The following is a 19,084-nucleotide window of genomic DNA, read 5'->3' as shown; positions in this document are numbered from 1 at the left end:
ATAAATGGAGAATGAAGGCATAAATGGCATGGAAATACGAAAATAAAGGGAGAGAAAACGTTGGCCAAAAATATTGAACTTACAACCACCTTGGGGTACGAAGAGAGGACGACCACCAGAAATTGGGTTAAGCAAGTCACCAAATATACGAAAAGGAGACAAATGAAGAGCGAAGATAGGAGAGACAAGGAGACTTGGAGAAGAAGAAGCGAGATGCGGGCGAAGGCTGTATAGAACTCCCATAAATAAGCATGTATATATGCTACTACATCTTCGCTAAGAGCCCTTTCAATGAGAGTTGTTAAGAAAACGAAATTTCACCTCACCTTCGGTATCCCTATATACAAAGCACGAGGTCGATTCAACCGTTATCCCTTCATTCAAAAATAACATTAAATCTTGCGATGCAGGAGGAATAAAATGAAGAAAAAAACAGAATCGCAATGAGCAACGGCCCTCCGCTCACTTAAGGAAAAAAAAATAAAAGACACGAAAACCATTCCCCACGACGCAATAACTCATTCATAACGTTTTCTGGCTAAGAGAAAAAGAACCTGATTTTTCTCCTCCCACTCCGAGTGAAACTTTTAAAGAAGGAAAAATGGGAAAACGGGAGGAGAGATAGACCAACAGGGGAGATGAAGCACCGCGGAAAACAAGACGAAGAAGCCCTTGCCTCCGACTAAAAAACCGGTTCCTTTCATTTCCTTAAGCAATAGCTTTAACGCCGTGAGCGGCCGTGAAACAGTGTAAAGAGGAAAGGCGCTTGGGAAGACGCTCACTTAAAAGGGAACGAGCGGTCGGGGAATAAAATAAGAGAAGGGCCCTTCCACTGAAATTATCTCTCTATCCGAGCAGCAGAACCAGAAGAGGCGGTGAGACGGTGGGGGGGAGTTGACCGGAAGGAGGATGACCTCTGGCCCTGTGCGCTTCCACAAGGCAACGTTCACAGGCTGAAAAGTCATATCCAAACTTTGCTCCGCCGAACTCAGGGAGCAGAGAACATCTACCACACAAAAAGGAGAAATACGCATTCTGAGCCTCAACCCAAAGGTTGGTTTGGAGGGAAAGTTGAGGGTAGAGCTAACCCTTGACCACGGACTGAGATAAAACCCCTGGATTAATGCCTGAATCATTTATTCCGCCCCTTTCCAATGGTAGCTCCAGCGATCCCTCCAATGATGGCGCATAAATGACCGTTTCAGGCGACCATTTACCGCTGAGGTTTCAGCCATCCCTTTTTCCATCATTCGGCACGTCCATTTATCCGTCGCTGAAACCATCTCTGTCATTGTTCTTTCAGCCAATCAGAACGCACGGCCTGAAACAGCGATTGCAACGCCAAGTTTGGCTTCCAATGCAATAACAGTTGTAAATACGGAAAGAGATGGAATAAGCTCTTATAAAAATTTTTTTTTTTTAAACCAGCCTTTATATTTAGATTACAGGGGATGAGCAACGTTTATATATGACACAAAGCAAAAAAACTCAGTGACCCCGAAAAACCAAAAGTGACGTATTAAAAAAGTCACTATATTTATTAAATTTTCAGTGAATGGTAAGCCCCCTATGTTTCAAAATGCCACCCCTATGCTTTTAAATGCCTACTATGTGGATATGCCTAACGTGGATAACTTTTACTGTGGTCGCAAAACACGAAAATCGACCATTTGGAACTTCTTAGATCAAAAACATGTTTTGGGGGGCTATAGGTTGACTGGGGGGTGGTTAAAGGGGGGTTGGAGAGAAAAAGTTATATTTTCATGTATTGTCATCGGAAATGAAGAAGTGTGCAAAATTTCAGCGTTTTTGCTTCACAGGAAGTGAGTCAAATTTGAGTTACAAGATTTGTACCAGACAAACAGACAAACAAACAGACAGGTTGGTGAGTTGATATAAAGGCTGGAAAAAGGGACGGCTGATTGACTGTGCGATTCAGAAAATAATGGGTCAAGCGATCAATTTTTTGGTCCCCGAAATGCCCTCGCTGGAGCTGTCAATCTGAGTGAGGGAAACAGTGATCTTCTGATTAAGGCAGGCAGGCGCATGAACTTAACACATGCAGGGAAGGAGGGAACAGTTCCGAATCTTCAGCCGCGAAGCAGGAAAAAAAGAAGATCAGGCGAATAGGGAAAGATTTTTTACCATGATCACTCATTATGAGGTTCAGCTCAAAGTTTTGTTTGGTTAAGTGAGGGTAAAGCTCTCCCCGTACAAAGGTACAGGGGTATGAACTTAAAACAACGACTGCAACGAGACCCTTGCCTTTTTCCCCACTTCAAGGTTTGAAGAATTCATACCTGTGTCATTGCATTTAATAGTTTTGAGTAATGTGCGACAATTTTACAGGAAAAAAGGAGAATATCAATGGTTTATTTCACTAATTTTTGCTATTGGGAGGCAAGCAGGGGTGATGGTCCACGGACATGAAAAATTTGCCATTACATTTTCACGAACATATACTTTGTCCATTTACGAATCTAGACCTTTGCCGACTCTTCAACTCAGACAGCAGTTTTATTTCTTATCTATCGCTAGCCATACCTGGCACCTCATCATTCGCCCTTGCACCAATCCATTCTCCACAATGGGCTCAATGGGAGGTGCTAAAGACCAACGGACACAAGGGGGAGGAGGGCCAAAAGACTATCAAAGAGCAACAGCGGGGAGCATCCGGATATGACGGCAAGAAATCCATAGGGATAAAGAATAGACCCACGGCGCGGCGTTCGAGAAGAGAAGAACGTAGCGAAGCGAAGATGAGACACCATGGGAGGCCATCGAAGGACCAGCAGAGCGGCGTTGCCAAACTGACCCTGTCGGAAGCATCCTTCCCGACACGTGATATTAAAAATGCACCGGTCGGTGGCCATGAATACCTTAGCGCGACCATAGTCGCAGGGGGCTCTCCCTGTTTATGAAATCAGGATAGTGGTTTCCCCTTCCGGATTTTCTGAATTCCTCCCGGGTGATTCCTCTCACTTAATAGTGGTAGGACGGGGGAAAGAGAGGAGGTTTCAGCGGGGCAGGTGTCCCACTCGGTCCGGTCAACCCAAAAACAATTATTTTTCGGCATCGAAACCGATGATTTTCGGCGGGAGAGAGATAGAAGCAACTGCGTCAACACTTCCGCTTGACTGATCTGCCCCGGAGTCTCTCGATTGGGAGGAGCCGTGGGAAGTCAGCTGAAGAGGCGTAAACGGGAGGGAACGACCTAGAGTATCAGACACTGCGGGAGTATCGGCGTGAATGCATTGAAGTGTAGGGGCTGGCGCTTCCCTACAGCAGCGTCCGAAGGAGCCCGAGGGAATGCAAGACGAAATCTTTGGATTAAACAAGGGCAAAGGTTCCTCATGTTCTTCCTAGAGATATTTATGACGTTATTCTTCCCTAGATCTTTTAGAGATACAAACAGTTCACATTTCATGAAATTAACTGCGGCACTGTCGCCAGGAGGACTGTTTTCAGAATTTTCATTTCCCATTTATATTTTCTTTTGATACGTCGGCATCTGAAATAGCATCGCTTTTTTTATCCTATCATTTTTTAACATTGTTTTATTTTTGTTTTTTGAGGGTACAGCCTAAAACAGTATAGATGGACATATTGAAAATACTAACCATTAGCAAAGCATTACAGTTGAAGTAAGTGCGTTCACGTTTTAGTCTTATGTTGCACGGAGCGATGCACGCCTGGTGGGAGCTCGCAGTACCTACACAAATTGGCAGGCGCTATTTTTACAATTACCTTTTTAAGGCCAGTAGTGCGCTGTGGCGTACCAATTGCGTACACTATGGTGGTGACTTACTTCAATAATAACACGCATTTCAATTTGGCACTTTCCCTTCTGAAGAGCCAATATGTTAAAGATAAAAAAATTGAAACATTGATTCCGGCATTAATATCTGATTCCACCACTATGGATCATATTACAAATTCCATTACATCTTTCGGACTATCAATAAAAGCTTCCTGGAGGATCATATGAGATTTCAGACACACAAATTTAAAATACAACTGCACACTCATTCTTTAATACAATAATATTAAATTAAAGTAGATAATTATACAATATCCGCAATTCAGCAAAATTAAAACATATGTCCAGGTCCTATCAAAAGCGACTCTTCTAAACGTGATACATCCACAAGGTCAGGGCAGAGACCTCGGTTTCCGCTCTGATACATCCAAGACACAAGGGATATATTTACCCCATCTGGGTATCACTTGAACCGACTCTTGAGGACAACCAGACGAAGATGTTTTGCAAGTACGCCGTATCTGGGAAGAGCAGCCGTGAAGGGTCAACAAGGTCACTCTTGACATGTCCGGAGTGACTCATTAAATCGAATCACGCTACCATTGAATAATCATTGATGCTGGCATAGCGCAGGTCACGCCAGGGAAAAAAAGAAAACTACAGAAGAGAAGACGAATAGAATGCCAAGATGACGGAATACAATAGTTCCTTGACGACTTTACCTGAAAATAATTTCCAAGATATCTTCTCATCCTTACCATACTACTATATGAGATCATTGAGATTAAATTGTAGATCATGCACGTAAATCAAACGACTGTGACGCTCATTGGGGATAAAATGGTGAGTGACTAACTAATCAATATTTGATAGTTACTGCCGTGCTAATGTTAGCACTTACACATGTCTTTCGCATTTATGAGGTATCTGAGCACAAATAATGGAATCAAAGCGGACCTTTCAAACTCTAAGAAATAAAAACTTAATCGTACATGTGAAACAAATGAGGACAGAAAAGAAAACTTCAAGATGTCCGATATTTACGACTCTTCTTCGCATGAAAATAAAGGTGAGTGAATAAATTATATAAAAAATAATTCGGCCCAAAATACGATAAACGTAGGATTCAATTATTTTATGGCAGCAACCAAAATAGACAATCATGACTTGTGATATCCATTATTTGAATACCATTACTGTATTTACCTTGAGAAAAAAGGGCTCCCAAACAGAGCAGGAAACAACTTTTCACAGAACTTCAAACGGAATTTTCCGATTTAAACGCCAATGTAAAGATCACCAAAACGTACCTGCAAATAAAAAAATATAATCAATAACAGAATTCACAGGACAGTAACATGAGTATAATAACATTTATCAACATCAACATGCACCGCTTATTAAACCAGCAATTTAACTACAATATACTGCGGCGTTAAACACCATAAGTTGTTTTCAGAAAGACGTCTTACTTTCTATAACATTTCCAGGAGGATTCAAAATTTCATTTTTTTTAATTTTGCAGAATTTTTAAGCCATAACATCAATTCGATTAAAAAAGTAAAGGAGGCGATAGTTATTTTCAAGCAACTCAGGCGAAAATTAAGCCAGGAAAACTTAAAACATAGCGTCAAAAATTCACAGGCATCAAGACCATGCTGAAGGGTGCTTTTATCTTTATAAAGGGTATCGCCTCAAAATTGTACGGGGACTTTTAATTTGATATAAATGAGACGAAATTAATTCTTAGTAAAGTCTCATTCATCAGCAAACACTACGACGAAGTGAGCGACATCGCAATAGCGAACCAGAGCTACACGCACACGCTCCCTATCAGTATATGCAAGCGACCTGTCTCTTTGACCTCTCCACCAACCCTTCCTGTAAGTGCGCCAAGACAGTGCTCCATGATTACGTCCTCGGGGAACATGCGTAGGAAAGACCTCGGGTAAGGATTACAGTGCGAAAACGAAAAGAAACAGGGCGAGAGAAAAAACCTCAAGAGTAAACAAGAACGGTTTTTGACTCCTTCGCATATGATTAAGATATAAAAGGGAAGATCCCAGACCAAATGATCACTCACCCCCTACCCCTCAGTGATTTCAGAGCCTGGGAAGTTTCCCTCGAATGGAGTTGGACGTTCCCGGCGTTGGCAATATGAAGCCTCCACTGGTTCTCCACCGTGTAAGTGAGGCAGCGGCTGCCAATATAACCTCACACCTTACTCTGGCATCGTCCTCGCGGCTCATAGTAGAACAATAGTCATTATATGGTGGGAAGATGAATAGTAGCAATCGCCTTGAGTAAAAGTCCAGAGTTAGGCATCGAAACGTCGGCAGATGCCGCCGCCCAGCTTACCCGGTGGAAAACCCGTGAAGGCTTAATCAATATTACATGCTGACATAAACGTCAGAACCTTCCTGACGATAACATTGTTTATGACGAAAATATTAGTTTTTTTACATGCCGTTTATTTAGATTGGAATTTTTATTTCCCCAATTAAAATCTCATGAAGACGGAGGGATATGAGAATATTATGAAAACTACTCAATAGTAGTTAATTTGCTACATTTTTCCGTTATCCATAGTAATATTGTTAAATGAGGGTTTTAAATACGTACACCGAGTTTCCCTCCAATGTAACGTTCTGCTTACATTTACCCCAAAAAGAAAGGGCTTTGCTTATTCCCCCCACAAAGCAAGTGCCCATGAGATTGTGAATCCTTCGCCTCGGGCAATGGATAAATTGCACCCTCCGCGATATTATGACACCGCAACCGCCGCAAAACCCCCTTCTCAATGCCTTCGCCATGCAATCCCCCTCGGGACTGCTTACTTCCGCCTACAAATGACGTCACGGTTGGCCGCCTTGGGCAAGTTCAAGACCGCCGGGTGCGCGTCATGCAACGCGCTTCAGCGACTCCTCCAGTTCCCCACCTTGCCCGACCCGCGCAGCGCCTACTCCGGAAAATACACATGGGGGTTACATCCAAAGTGAATAGAATTACGCCAAGAAGTAATTTTACACACCCTTGGCTTACATAAACAATAAGCTGAGGCAGTGGCGCAGCGAGGGGGGTTTTGGGGGACAAACCCCTCCCCCCACAGCTCAAAGAAGTTTTTAAGTTTAATCTATTTTATTTAATTGGATTGATATTACTAACAGAATAGTGTAAGGATTAATAAAATATCCCTCAGAAAGCCGTAAAACTCACCATTTTGAACCATTTATTTTAAAATTCCGCAATTTATTAATCTTGCACCTACCGCTTATCCTGGTGGGTATTCCATACCCCCACACACCCCGGTATTACTTGCACCTAAACCCCCCCCCCCCCCCCCCATCAGCCTTAATTCCTAGTTGCGCCCCTAAGCAGAGGCACTGAACATCGATGGCGTGATTAGCTCGGTCCAATAACGATAATTTGCATAACCGCAATAAACTATAATTTCACTCCGTGCAAAAAATATCCAATTGGTCCATATTATCACCATGCAAAGAAAAATTGTTGAATTGTGACATCGCAATTCTCGAAATGTCGTAGCCTTTATCGGTAACATTTTAAAACCAGCGAGCTGCATTGATGAGGCTCCGTGGTACACAAAATCTCGTATTCTCAAGGAACATTAAACATAAATACATATTCGATGAGCAAAATTCAAGCGAATCACCATCACGATAAGTAGACCTGATCCGTAGCATTCATCTACATCGAAATCGATATAAAAAAAGAAATTATATAGTAACGAGAAAATGTTATAGTAGTATTATTTTTAAGCAATGACAAATTAGTATTGGATCAAATAATTTAATTAAATTCAGAACAACAGTAAAACCAACAGTGAAGAATGATAACACACTTTCACACAGAGAGGTCCATGCAATTTATGGAATTCACGTTCAACATAAGCAAAGTTGAATATTCTAGGAAAATGCATACATGCAACGTTGAAGAGAAAAAAATAGCCACAAAAGGTGGTGGTTGATGAAATAGAGAGATACGGTCGGGTTGTAAGGAGGCACAAATAAGGAACGGTTTTTGATCGATCAAGTGCCCCACAATGATGGTGGGACAGGACGACTTCGCGTCATCCGCTGTTTAACAAAGGGATGTAATATGTAAATAACCGAGAGAAGGAAATTAATCAGACCCCCCTTGCTAACACTACCTCCCCTTTCCAAGAGTTCTGGGGAAAAAGAACAGTTATTTCTCGCCAGCCCAAACCGGCATCTCTGGAGTGATTTTTATGACGCTCACAAGTGTAGGCAAAGGAGGAAAGGGTCAAAGACCTTTTTAACATACATTTCTTGTTATAAAATACGAAGTACAAGACACTAAGAGGGCAAAAATGGTAAAGGAGTGATTCAATAAGCACACAAACGAATAGGATTTCGTTTCGTGTCAGTAACAGTAAACAAAAAAGTAATCTACAAAAGGAAAACGTCTTAATGTGGCATCATGGGGAAGAGAAAAAGAATGATTCTATTGAAACGAGACTCTTCCAAGAAGGGGACATAAAAATTCTACTGGTGTAGGAGCACCTTCTTGAAGTAATTAAGACACCTAGTACGTAACACCCCATCCCAAATTTCTCCGGCGATAATCACCAAAGTTTCAAATTTAACCTTTCAACTACTGTCTCAGGAAGACGAGGAAGGTAAAGAGTTGAATTACTAACGCTTAAATAACCCGCTGAATGAGAGAGGGACTCTGATGCCATCGGGAAATAAAGAGCATCAACGTCTTAGAAGATTGAAACAATACTCTCCTTCACGTCAAGGAATCCGAAAATAATTGCAAGGAAAGAGTTTTTCGAAAAAAGTCTTACAACTAAGCGCAAAGAATGCATACCGGAAACTATTTCCGACATATTAGACGCATAGTCATCAAACAATTCAAATACAAAAGACTTTGTGGTGAGTGTATTTAAAATTATTCCCCAATGACGATGTACAAGAAGGGATGCAAGTATAAGCAGCAGAAGTACTTCGACAAGATTGAAAAACGAAAAAAATGCTTTCTAAGCTAGTGTTCGAAGGACAAAATTATTCTTCCAAAACAATGGGCATGGTCCATTCATTTATTTACTCCTAGCAAAGTCATATAATTCAATTTTTGGCACAGTTTAAGGCAGTAAAGAGAGCTTTCATTACAAAACCTGTCTGAAAGGAATTTCTTACCTTGAAAAGTGCTTTACATTTGAAAGGCGGGCAATGAGGGGTTTGTTTTGACACTTTTTCTTAAAGAAAATTGCTTGGTCCATCTTTACCAATTTTCTTTCCAAATTAATTTCTCTGAGAATTTTTGCTACAATATTTGCACATTTCAATGCAGTTCCTGCCAGCCCAGAATATCAATAGTAGTTTTCTGGACTTACAAGAGGAATGAGATGGTGAATTCTCGTACTCGTATTTGATAAAACGAAGGTCTTTTCTTATACTAACAAGGCGAAATATGATGGCCGGTATGTTTACGCCGAATGCATTACGGACGCTTCGAAGAAAAGGAAACTTTTTCCGGCCAATCCCTAAATACCCACAGAACTCCCCCACGGATCGAAGAGTCACATCAACGCCCATTTATATTTATTTATACCCGCTAGACCGGTATTTTTCACATTTTTTTTTTCAATCATTTTCCCGTTCGGGCGCCAAATGCCATACGAGGAAGAAGCCGTGGAGTCACCCTCTCACCCACACAACACGCAGGGGCGGGGGGAGGCGGGAAAACCTTAATGGACGTCGAGCGACTCGACAGCGCGGACGGAGGGTGTGGGAGCGGGCCGCAATCATCTCGTCGGGAAAGTTCAGTTTCCGCCGCCACTGACGAAGGCCCATTACGAGGGGATTCTGGGAAGCGGGGGAAAGCAGGGCGATGGGGTATATCATCATCATCGGCCGGGGCTTGTGCGATCCATCCCCGTTTCTGGAATTTTTTTCTCGGGGGATTCGACGGAAATCGGCCCTCCAAGGGGGCGTGGCGCTTGTGCTGTCGAGTCTTGCATCCACACGCGGCCGGGGATTTCAGGACGCCAGCAGTGGAAAAAGTAAGCGTAGAGGGAAACACTAAAAGTGAAACGTATGCCAAAAATAGGTTGCACCACCAAACGAAGTAAATAGAAACATTGCGAAATTTTTCAAAATTAAACCTTCAAAGTTTAATTTCTACCAACTACAACAGATAAAAACTAGTCCTGCTCTACGTTTTGGAAGTTGAAATTAAAATTCCTGAAATACCTGCAGTGTATAATGGAAATACTTCGAAAATTAAGCCGAAAACACAAGAAAACTCAGCGTTCTCGATGGAAAAGCGTTAAGAAGAAGAGAAATAGTATATTCCGCAGCTTGAATTTTTCAATTAAATGTCGGCTCTTTGGCAACCACTTCTAGGATTTATAGGAAAAAGTCGGAAGATGTGGACTACTACGATGGAAATAAATTTAGGGAATAATGTTAGGTAAGGGAGTTAGGGAAGGAAGAGATTTAAGATTTATAGTTAGGAGGAAAGGGTTTAGACGCTATTGTGAAATAAAAAGGGATGAATTCGGGGAGCACTGATAGGACGGGGCAATTCGTAAAATATTTTAAGGAAACCTACTTATACCGGCAGAATATTAATTATACTATTCTACACCCAGGAGTCAATTGGGCGTCGCGGAGAAGGCAGAAATCTAGGAGCTATCAATACCAGCCGTTACCAGCAGCCATATTTCAAAATAATATTAAGCAATATCTCTCCAAAACATTTGGCAACTCCCACAACATATGTCGCGGAAAATAAGATTTGCTAAATATCGACACATACACAATAGTATGGAAATGAGTGGTATTTAAGAGGATGCATCACTCTCGTTCGTACCAATTTTTCGCTACGAATGTGTCCTTTAAAAAGCCTCTTCAAAACCCACAGGGTTTATTGAGTAGATATTGTCAAGACATCTGCATTTCGAATTTGAAATTTTACCCAAGCATTTTCTCAGACGTATTTTTTTTTATATTTGATAGACATGAAATACTGAATTTTTCCTGCCTTATATAACATGAAAATTACATGTTGATATATTGAGTTGCAAACCAGTTATTCGTGGTGAAAATTACATGTTGATATATTGAGTTGCAAACCAGTTATTCGTGGTGAAAAAATAAAAATTCGAGTGGTCGGAAGTGAGTGTTGGGTACTCCTAAAATACATCGTTTCAAGGCGGGCTAGGGAAAATATTGAACGAGTTCTCAGGCCGATTAATGGTGAATCACTTCCAGAGCTGAGTAGGTCGTTTACGCGAAGAAAAACGAAGTTTACATAAAAGCTCTCGTACGCCGAGAAGATGGCGGGGAAATCCCAATGCGTCACTTCCTCGTGGCTTTCGGGATAGAAATCGCGTGCGGAGAGGACGTTTCCCCCGGCGAAACCGAGCGGGCTATATGCGGCGGAACAGAACGCGCCCATGAAAACGAGATCAATTGCAAAACTTCACTTGCATCATATGAGCTAGGATCCAAACTAACTGGAAACAGAAAACAGCTTCGGCCTATTGCAGAAAGATTAGCTTTTCCGGCCTCGGTGGCGGCGAGGTGAAGTCCTCGCCTGCCAAACAGGAGGTCGCGGGTTCGAGTCCTGCTTGAGTTAAGTTACACCTATACATGGCGTGGTTGTTTGTTCACGTTAAACTGTTAACATGTTAATAACCCCGATGTATAAGGCCGTATAGAGCTCTTTTCGGTGGTATGGAAATAAATAAACTTGATAGATCATTAAAATGTCCCCTAGAATAAGAGTATATGTGTAAATTTGTTTCAGTCGGGAAAAAATAGTTAACAATGAAAATATCGTAACAAAAATTTAATTTTGCATCTTTTCACACAAAAAACAGATACCGTCTTCAAGTCATAAAATTAAGACTACAGAATTCACACAATAAATCCTGCGAATGTTAAAAACACGCAGCGTAGATGCAATATTCAATATCACGCAGGTATGACTCAATAATTTTAATTACTTGAAGGGGTTGAAATGGCACTGACTACATATTTCTTCTATTGTTCTTGTGAATTTTCGGGACTGAATGCGCATCCAGATGGAATTCCCCCGTAATTCAGGCAACTCAAATGTAAAAGTAAGCAAACTTATGGCACACGGTGGTTTATGCGTTTCAAAATCTTGTCAACATAACCATTCTCCAACGTCAAAGGCAAAATGAAAAAGATAAGAAAAAACGTGTACAAACCAAGCACGCATTTCCCTTCAAGGCATTAAAATATACAAGTACGTGCAACTAACTTTAAACCAAAACAACCCTATTTCAAAGTGGAATACTAAGCGGAATACTTAGATTTACGACGCGCTTAAATGCAAATGACACACGACTGGAAGGATTATTATGGTGGAGGGGTAACTCCGACATTCATTCGGGTTCTCCTAATATGGGACCGACATCGAATGGAATAGCAGAAAGCACAACACACGGACATAAGCATTGCACAAGAATAATGCACGGCCAATCGTTCATGAGCTAATAAACGCCGTCCTCATCCTTGAATCGGGTGAAGGAAAATGGTTAAACGCTCTCCATTATGAGAGACGGAAAAAAGAAGACTCTTGCTCTCTGGTCGAGCTTGACGCCTTTGCATTGTGCACCAATGCACGTCTCGCTACGAAGAGACTTAACGCCTTATAAGTCCCCAGCACTTCATTCAAAACGATATAATGGATTCGCAAGCGCCGCTGGTAATGGCCGCACAAGATAAAAGCGTGGGCAAGCAATGGGGGAAAGACGAGAAGGGGGAGTGAAGACGGTTCGGACCTCGCTTGAGCGATGGGCGGGCAGACCATGTCACGCGTTGCCATGACGACGAAGGAAAAGACCTAATTGTTCCGGAAGGAGAAGATGGACGACGGGACAAAGGAAAAGAAGAGAGAGAATGAGAATTGGCTCCCGACCGGACGACAGTTACAAATTGACGCCGGCGGGGGCGCGAGAGGGTATATACGGGTGACGAGGGATTGGTGGGGGCGGAGCCCGAAAGGGGATGAGCCGCGTCGCGTTCCTCATTTGTTTGGTTTTTTTCACTCGATGAATTCACTGGAACGCGCTGCGTGAGCACGCTCTGAATCCATAACTGGAACAAATAAAAATCCCTCACCCACGTCACCCTCCTCGATGCATAACGAATCGCGCGCAGGAAATGGCGCGAACATAGCATTCATTAGAAGGGCCTACGCCAGGCCCAAATCGAGAGACACAGAAATATCGTATATACGAGGGTGGGGCCGTAACAAGGAGTTTTTTTAGGGGGACATAGATCAGTTCGTCCCACCATCCCCTGACCCTCCCTCGATCCCTACCTTACCCCACCACTAAAATATTAACATCCATAAGTTATATTATTACAGGTTACTATGTAGATGTATATTTTTGAGACATGATAGCTGAAATTACAGACTTTATGTTTGCTATTTGTAGGTATTCGTGACGTTTTTCGAACCGTATGGTGTGCATGTGGAAGGCTAATTTAATTCTCCATGCTAGCGATTGATCACCCCTTGCCTAACACCCTAGAGGTGGCTCGTAGGTTACTATGTAGATGTATATTTTTGAGACATGCTCGTTGAAATTACAGACTATATGATTGCTATTGAAATTTTTAACAAATATAATTGCTCAATAATTCATTTTCAAATAATTTAATCAGAAAACTTAAATAACTTTTCATATATTGCCGCCCCCTGAAATCTACCTCCCGGGGTGAGTACCATATCTGCCCACCCCTAGTTGCGGGCCTGTACGGCACGATTAGTAAAAACAAAAATGTGGATTAAACACAAAATATATCATGAACTCGTTACGATAATTAGAGGTGACTGAATATGTAACTCTCAATTTGAAATCATCGACAATTTATCGCCAAAATAAGCAAGACTGGAAAGACAACTAAACTAATACCCTAACCTATTTCACTGACCACTACTAATACATAAATATTATCTTCGTTCAAGTGAATATAATGCTTACACACCGCCCAGTTCTTTGAATTGTATACGATAATTTAAAGGGCAAAAATTACGGGTACGGGTAAAAACAATATGCTAATTTTGAGAATGCATTCAACACGTTCGAAATCACTCCAAATGTACAATTGATACTCCCGTTATTGGTTTCAGAAGCATATACGTCCTTCAGGGAAGGTAAAAACTCGCTATAAAATTCCTCAAATATTGGCAAAAAATAAAAAAAATAATGAAACACGTCCTACAATACCCAAACGCGGGGGAGGATGAGACACGAAAACGCAGAGATAACGTAATGGTGGAGTGCACGGCAACTGGGAACTCGAGATACGCCAAGAGCAGAGAGCATCTGCGGGGTGACCGGCGAGGAAATAAAAGACACCCGAAGACCAGTGGCGTAGCCAGGGGGAGGGGTCCAGGGGGTCGGACCCCCCCCCTCCCGAAATATAAAAACACAATCATTTTCCTTCATGAAAGAAAACAATATATTGAAAAATCATGAATTAAAAAATATTTCTTTAACAAATGAAGTTTTTTCGGTAATGAAAAGTGTTAGAATTAGTTAAAAACCCATTACTTAGTACCTTGATTTTTAAATTTTCCCCCCCTGATTTTGGAGCCCCCCCTCCCCCTCGAACGAAATGCTGGCTACACCACTGCCGATGACGGTATTGTAAAACAGAGTTAAATATGAGAATATGGATATTAATATGACACCTTTACTGAATTTGTGAGTGAGAAGAAAGAGAGAGGTATAATAAAAAATAAGGCTAAATGGAATGAGTTTCAGAAAAAAATAGAAGACAAGACCACGGAAAAAGATATGAAAACTCAGTATGTGGGAGGTTCGAACGGAGGGGAGTGAAAGAACTGAGCATCTCCCACCGCGGAGAGATGGAAACCAGTGACGTCACCGAAGGAGGGAAGCGCTGCGATTGGCTGGATCGGATGAAAGGGGGGAAGATGGGAGGACAGCGCGGGAAGGTGGGATGATGGGTTACAAATGAGGGGAGGGGAGCGGAGGAGAGGGTGTGGGGGAGGGGGATGTACATTGGGGAGAAGGGGGAGGGGAGGGGGACGATGGCGTGGTGGGAATCGGAAGAGTGACTCACCTCTGACGACGAAGCAACAGGTAGAAAGAGTGGGGAGGAGGGGAGATATGGACATTGGAGGGAGAGTACGAGTGCTATGGAGGTAAGGGGGGGGGAGGAAGAAACATCACGGAAGCATTACTCGCTCACGGAGACTTTAACTTTCAATTCACAAAACAGGAAGATGAATCTCAAAATATCCAAAAATGAGTTGTTTTTTTTTTGCTCAACTCCTGCACTTATATGAGGAACCGTTGGTCACACGTGATTGCCATTGTAAAAAAATAAATAGCCAGGCAAATATACACAGCATAATTTCATGGAGCATGTTGAGAGAATATGTGCGAGGCACCATAATGTATTATCACACAGTCGCGTACCACAATTGTAGAGTTAGCGCCTCATAGACATTTTTCGTCTCTAAAGGAGTTAAGAAATAAATCCTCTTCATTCGTTTGATTTGGCTTACCCTTTTGGGAAAATAGATAAAATCATAATAGACAAGGAAAAATTTATAAATAATTCTATGGGCACAAAGCACACATAATCCAATCTGACCATATATTTTTCCCGTGGTACATTTGTACATGGTGCGTACCTCATAAAAAACGAGCTGGCGCTTGTTTTCGTCACAATTTTTCCAATCACAATTCTGCAATGCTCTGGTTACTTGAGCGCAGAGTAACTCTCATTCGAAGTCTAATTTCCATCCCCAAGGAGTACCCGCCCCGCCAGCTTCGAATCCATTTACGCAAGGGGTAAGGATCTGTCTGGCGCTTCGAGGGGGTCCACACACTGTCGCTGGCACCGCCTGGCGGCGGGATCCCGCACCTCGACTCACTCTCAGAGCATACGTTGAGCGTGCTTCAGGTAAAGAAAATCCTCGTTTGAAAAGCTAAAAATTGAAAATTTACGCAACAACCATCGGCTTTAACATCTAATTCCGAAGAGCCCCAAAACTCTTTTTCATTCCTATTTTCTTGATTAACGAACGGGAAAAATGCGTAGTGTTGGAGATACCATCTAAACGATGCTAGTGTCGGGGAGACATTCAAATCGTTCGAATTCCCTCCAAAGTTACCACTGATATTTCCATCATTTCTTCCTGGTGCACATATATCTCCAAAAGTATCAAATGAGAGAAATAAAACTAAACATGTGACATAAAGACTTAATACCCCTCAGCTGACTAGGGATTGTGTTTGATTCAATTATACGTAATTGGTAACACTATGCAGGAGAAATTAACCGGGCAGAATCGATTGATTATTTCAGGATATGGTTAGCTTTTAATGTGTATGCCACCGTAAAAAATCTTACCAACCAACAGTTTTGAAGCCCTTGGTAAAAATATATACATATTAATTCAAAATATGCTAATTTCATTTTTAACCAATGTAAATAAAACAAAAATCGTGCATATTAAAAAAATTCTAAGGTATGAAATATAATATTTTCTCGTGTAACATGTTGCGAACGGATGCAAAAATTACACAAGAAAATAAAAAAAAACGACGAAGTTCTTGTTATTTAAAAAATGAAAGTAACACTCAGATGATTAATGGGGAAAACGTGTTAAATTATTCAAGACACGAAATTCCAAATCACTACACTTCAAGGCCATTATACACTACTTGTCTCCTACTTCTAAAGCATAACATTTCACAGCGAACGAAGCCAAACTGATTCGGGATGGCGGGACGAGAGGTGTTAGGGAGGGAATATCGGATATTATCGCATGCAGAGAGGACGGGGAAGCAAATGAAGCTTTAGAAAAGAGTGCAAAGAATAAAAAGATTATATATTTTTTATGAACATGAGGTACCTCTAAGTTGGAGCCTTTCGTGGGAAGATGAGGGGTTGGAGAAATAGTCCAACATTTCGGATGGGCCAGAGACCCGTCCTCGATAGGCCCCCGCTGAAAATACACACGGAAATTTTTAAGTATGGCATCACTAAGAAAGGTAAAAACACAACTACCACGCTAAATCTCTAACATAAGTAATGCTCACAACAGTTTTCTGAACTTAATTATGACACATTTTGCTTTCATTTTAGATGCTATAACATACTTATTGAACAGAGGAATATATTTCGATGATACAGATCATATTAATTCGTAAGAAATAGTTTGGAAATCTAAAAAACTCTAGATTCATTGCCGTTTAAAATTATGGCGCATGGTAATCATATGCGACTAAATCACGACACAAATGTAAAGACAATATAAAAAGTCAGTGAATGAAATAATCCAGTGATAGAAATTCTAAAAAGCAGGAAATCTCAGATACAATTACGTAAGATTAGTAGGTAAAACCCGAGAGACACCAATGTTTTTCTTATTTTACACTCCTATAACCTCAGCCAAGACGAAATCAATAAAAAGATCATCGATAGCAATAAAGGCTTGTAAGTCATCCAATCAACTAACGGGCAAAACCTATTAGGAACATCATCTATACCGTCCCATGATTACACGGCTTTGGTGTATGCCATCAGTGGCGGATCCTGAGAGGGGCTAGCTAGTAAGCTAGCTAGCTAAGCCCCCCTGGAGAATCAAGTTTAGACTAGATAAAATGGTAATTTTTAAATGACTAAAAATGTACATAAGTTTTCGTTAAAAATTAAATTCTTTGGAATATTAGTAATGAGACAACCTTCAAGTGCTGTTACAAGCCTAGAAATTCTAAAAATTTTGGGCAAATTCCCGGATCCCGAAAACTGCTGGGAGGTTACCCCCCACGCCTTCCACCAAGCTCCTCCTTGTCATTATTCTGTATTCGCCACAGCATGCCATCAATAGGTGTTCGTACCAAAATTTACTTTATTTAAAAAATATTTTTTTTCGAGATCACATATCCAGCAATCTCTCGTGATCCTCAGGTGATGATGTAAGGCCGTTTGCCAATCGTGCACTATCCAATCAAGCACAGCACCACCACCACCACCATTTTCCCTCAGCGACACTACTCCGGCGACTAAAACCGCGATGATAAGGCCCATTCCTGATAACGAAAGGAGAAATGTACCCAAGAGTATGAGAATGATGGCTCAAATTGCCGGTGATCACCCGTCGCCGACGTCGAGCATCCTTATCGCGGGCTGTCGGGCGATGATAAACAAGCAAACAGAGTTCAATGCTGAGATAAGGCTAACGAAGAGGAATGATAATGGGCACCGGTAAATGCCGGAGTAATAAAACAAATACCGATGCCGCCAAAAAGCTTCCGAAGAGGCAATATCAAATAACGGAACCAATATAGGTAAAAGCGGTGACGGCTATGAGGAAACAAGGAGCAAACAATAAATCATTTCATTTCCAAAACGGGATATGGATGGAAAATTTTCATTTGTATTCCTAATGACATTTTCTAGAAACGAAAAATACGAATTGGATTTACCCGTGAGAAATATGAAATAATAATTACCACGAAGAAATTTTATATAATACGAAGAATAAGCCCAGAAAATACATACATAGAATAATACAGAAACACTGATGCTGAACGACCGACATCGAACAAATGCCAAAGCAGAGAATCTAAAATTATGATAACTTTAACAGGAAATATGATCTTCATACAATTTACCACGAGGAATTATATTGTAACGCCATCAGTTAAGATACCGAAAATAAGCTATATTTGACGAGTAAATTACCGAAGAACGTTCACCTGAAAATGTGCAATGATTGTTTTATATTATTGAAAAAACAAAGATTTATAAAAGGAAGTCGATCTTCTTTCGAGGAAAAAAGTTATGCTTAACTAAATTGTTTCAGCAACATCAAAATTACCATTCAAAGGACCAATGGAGGTAAATGATCAAGTACTAAGTACCGAGTGACTTGCTGTTATAATTTTCCAACTTTTTCAGCAAACATCTAAATCTGTTGTTTTGATTCGAAGCTTCCGAATTCCTGTCAACATTTTTTGTTATATACAAGGACTAATTGGTGTACATGAATTTAATACTCATTACATGAGAGCTGTAACTAAATACATTCGCAGGCTTCTCATGTCCTTCTATTTCTGCACTTCACCGCGCAGAATTCCGTTGATGAAACTATCAGTTTCTAAATAACTATTTTCAACAGCAGGTTGCATTCTACTAAAGAGAAAGGAACAAGAAAAAATTAATAAGGGTGCTCTGAATGATGAAAACCGAAAGAACATGTCAATAATAATAATTAATATTATCATTATTATTCATACTCCCATCCACA

The 19,084-nt window shown here is 41.1% G+C and overlaps 1 protein-coding gene across 10 annotated transcripts in view; it reads right to left on the bottom strand.

Moving 5' to 3' along the window:
• Nucleotides 1–19,084, bottom strand: part of LOC124162952 (transcriptional enhancer factor TEF-1) — a 796,250-nt gene that overhangs the window by 311,451 nt on the left and 465,715 nt on the right. For 9 of the 10 annotated variants that reach the window (XM_046539727.1, XM_046539722.1, XM_046539723.1 and 6 more), the window contains exon 3: nt 16,685–16,777. The exons of the other annotated variant lie outside the window; for it this stretch is intronic. In XM_046539727.1, the coding sequence (XP_046395683.1) occupies nt 16,685–16,739 (55 nt within the window). In that variant the 5' untranslated portion in view covers nt 16,740–16,777. The remainder of the gene's footprint in view (nt 1–16,684; nt 16,778–19,084) is intronic. 10 annotated transcript variants of the gene reach the window in all.

Source organism: Ischnura elegans, chromosome 7, assembly GCF_921293095.1.
Source record: "Ischnura elegans chromosome 7, ioIscEleg1.1, whole genome shotgun sequence".
In the NCBI taxonomy this organism is placed as follows: Eukaryota; Metazoa; Arthropoda; class Insecta; order Odonata; family Coenagrionidae; genus Ischnura; species Ischnura elegans.
Note: the sequence above shows the minus strand (reverse complement) of the source record. Positions and strands in the feature narration are given on the sequence as shown.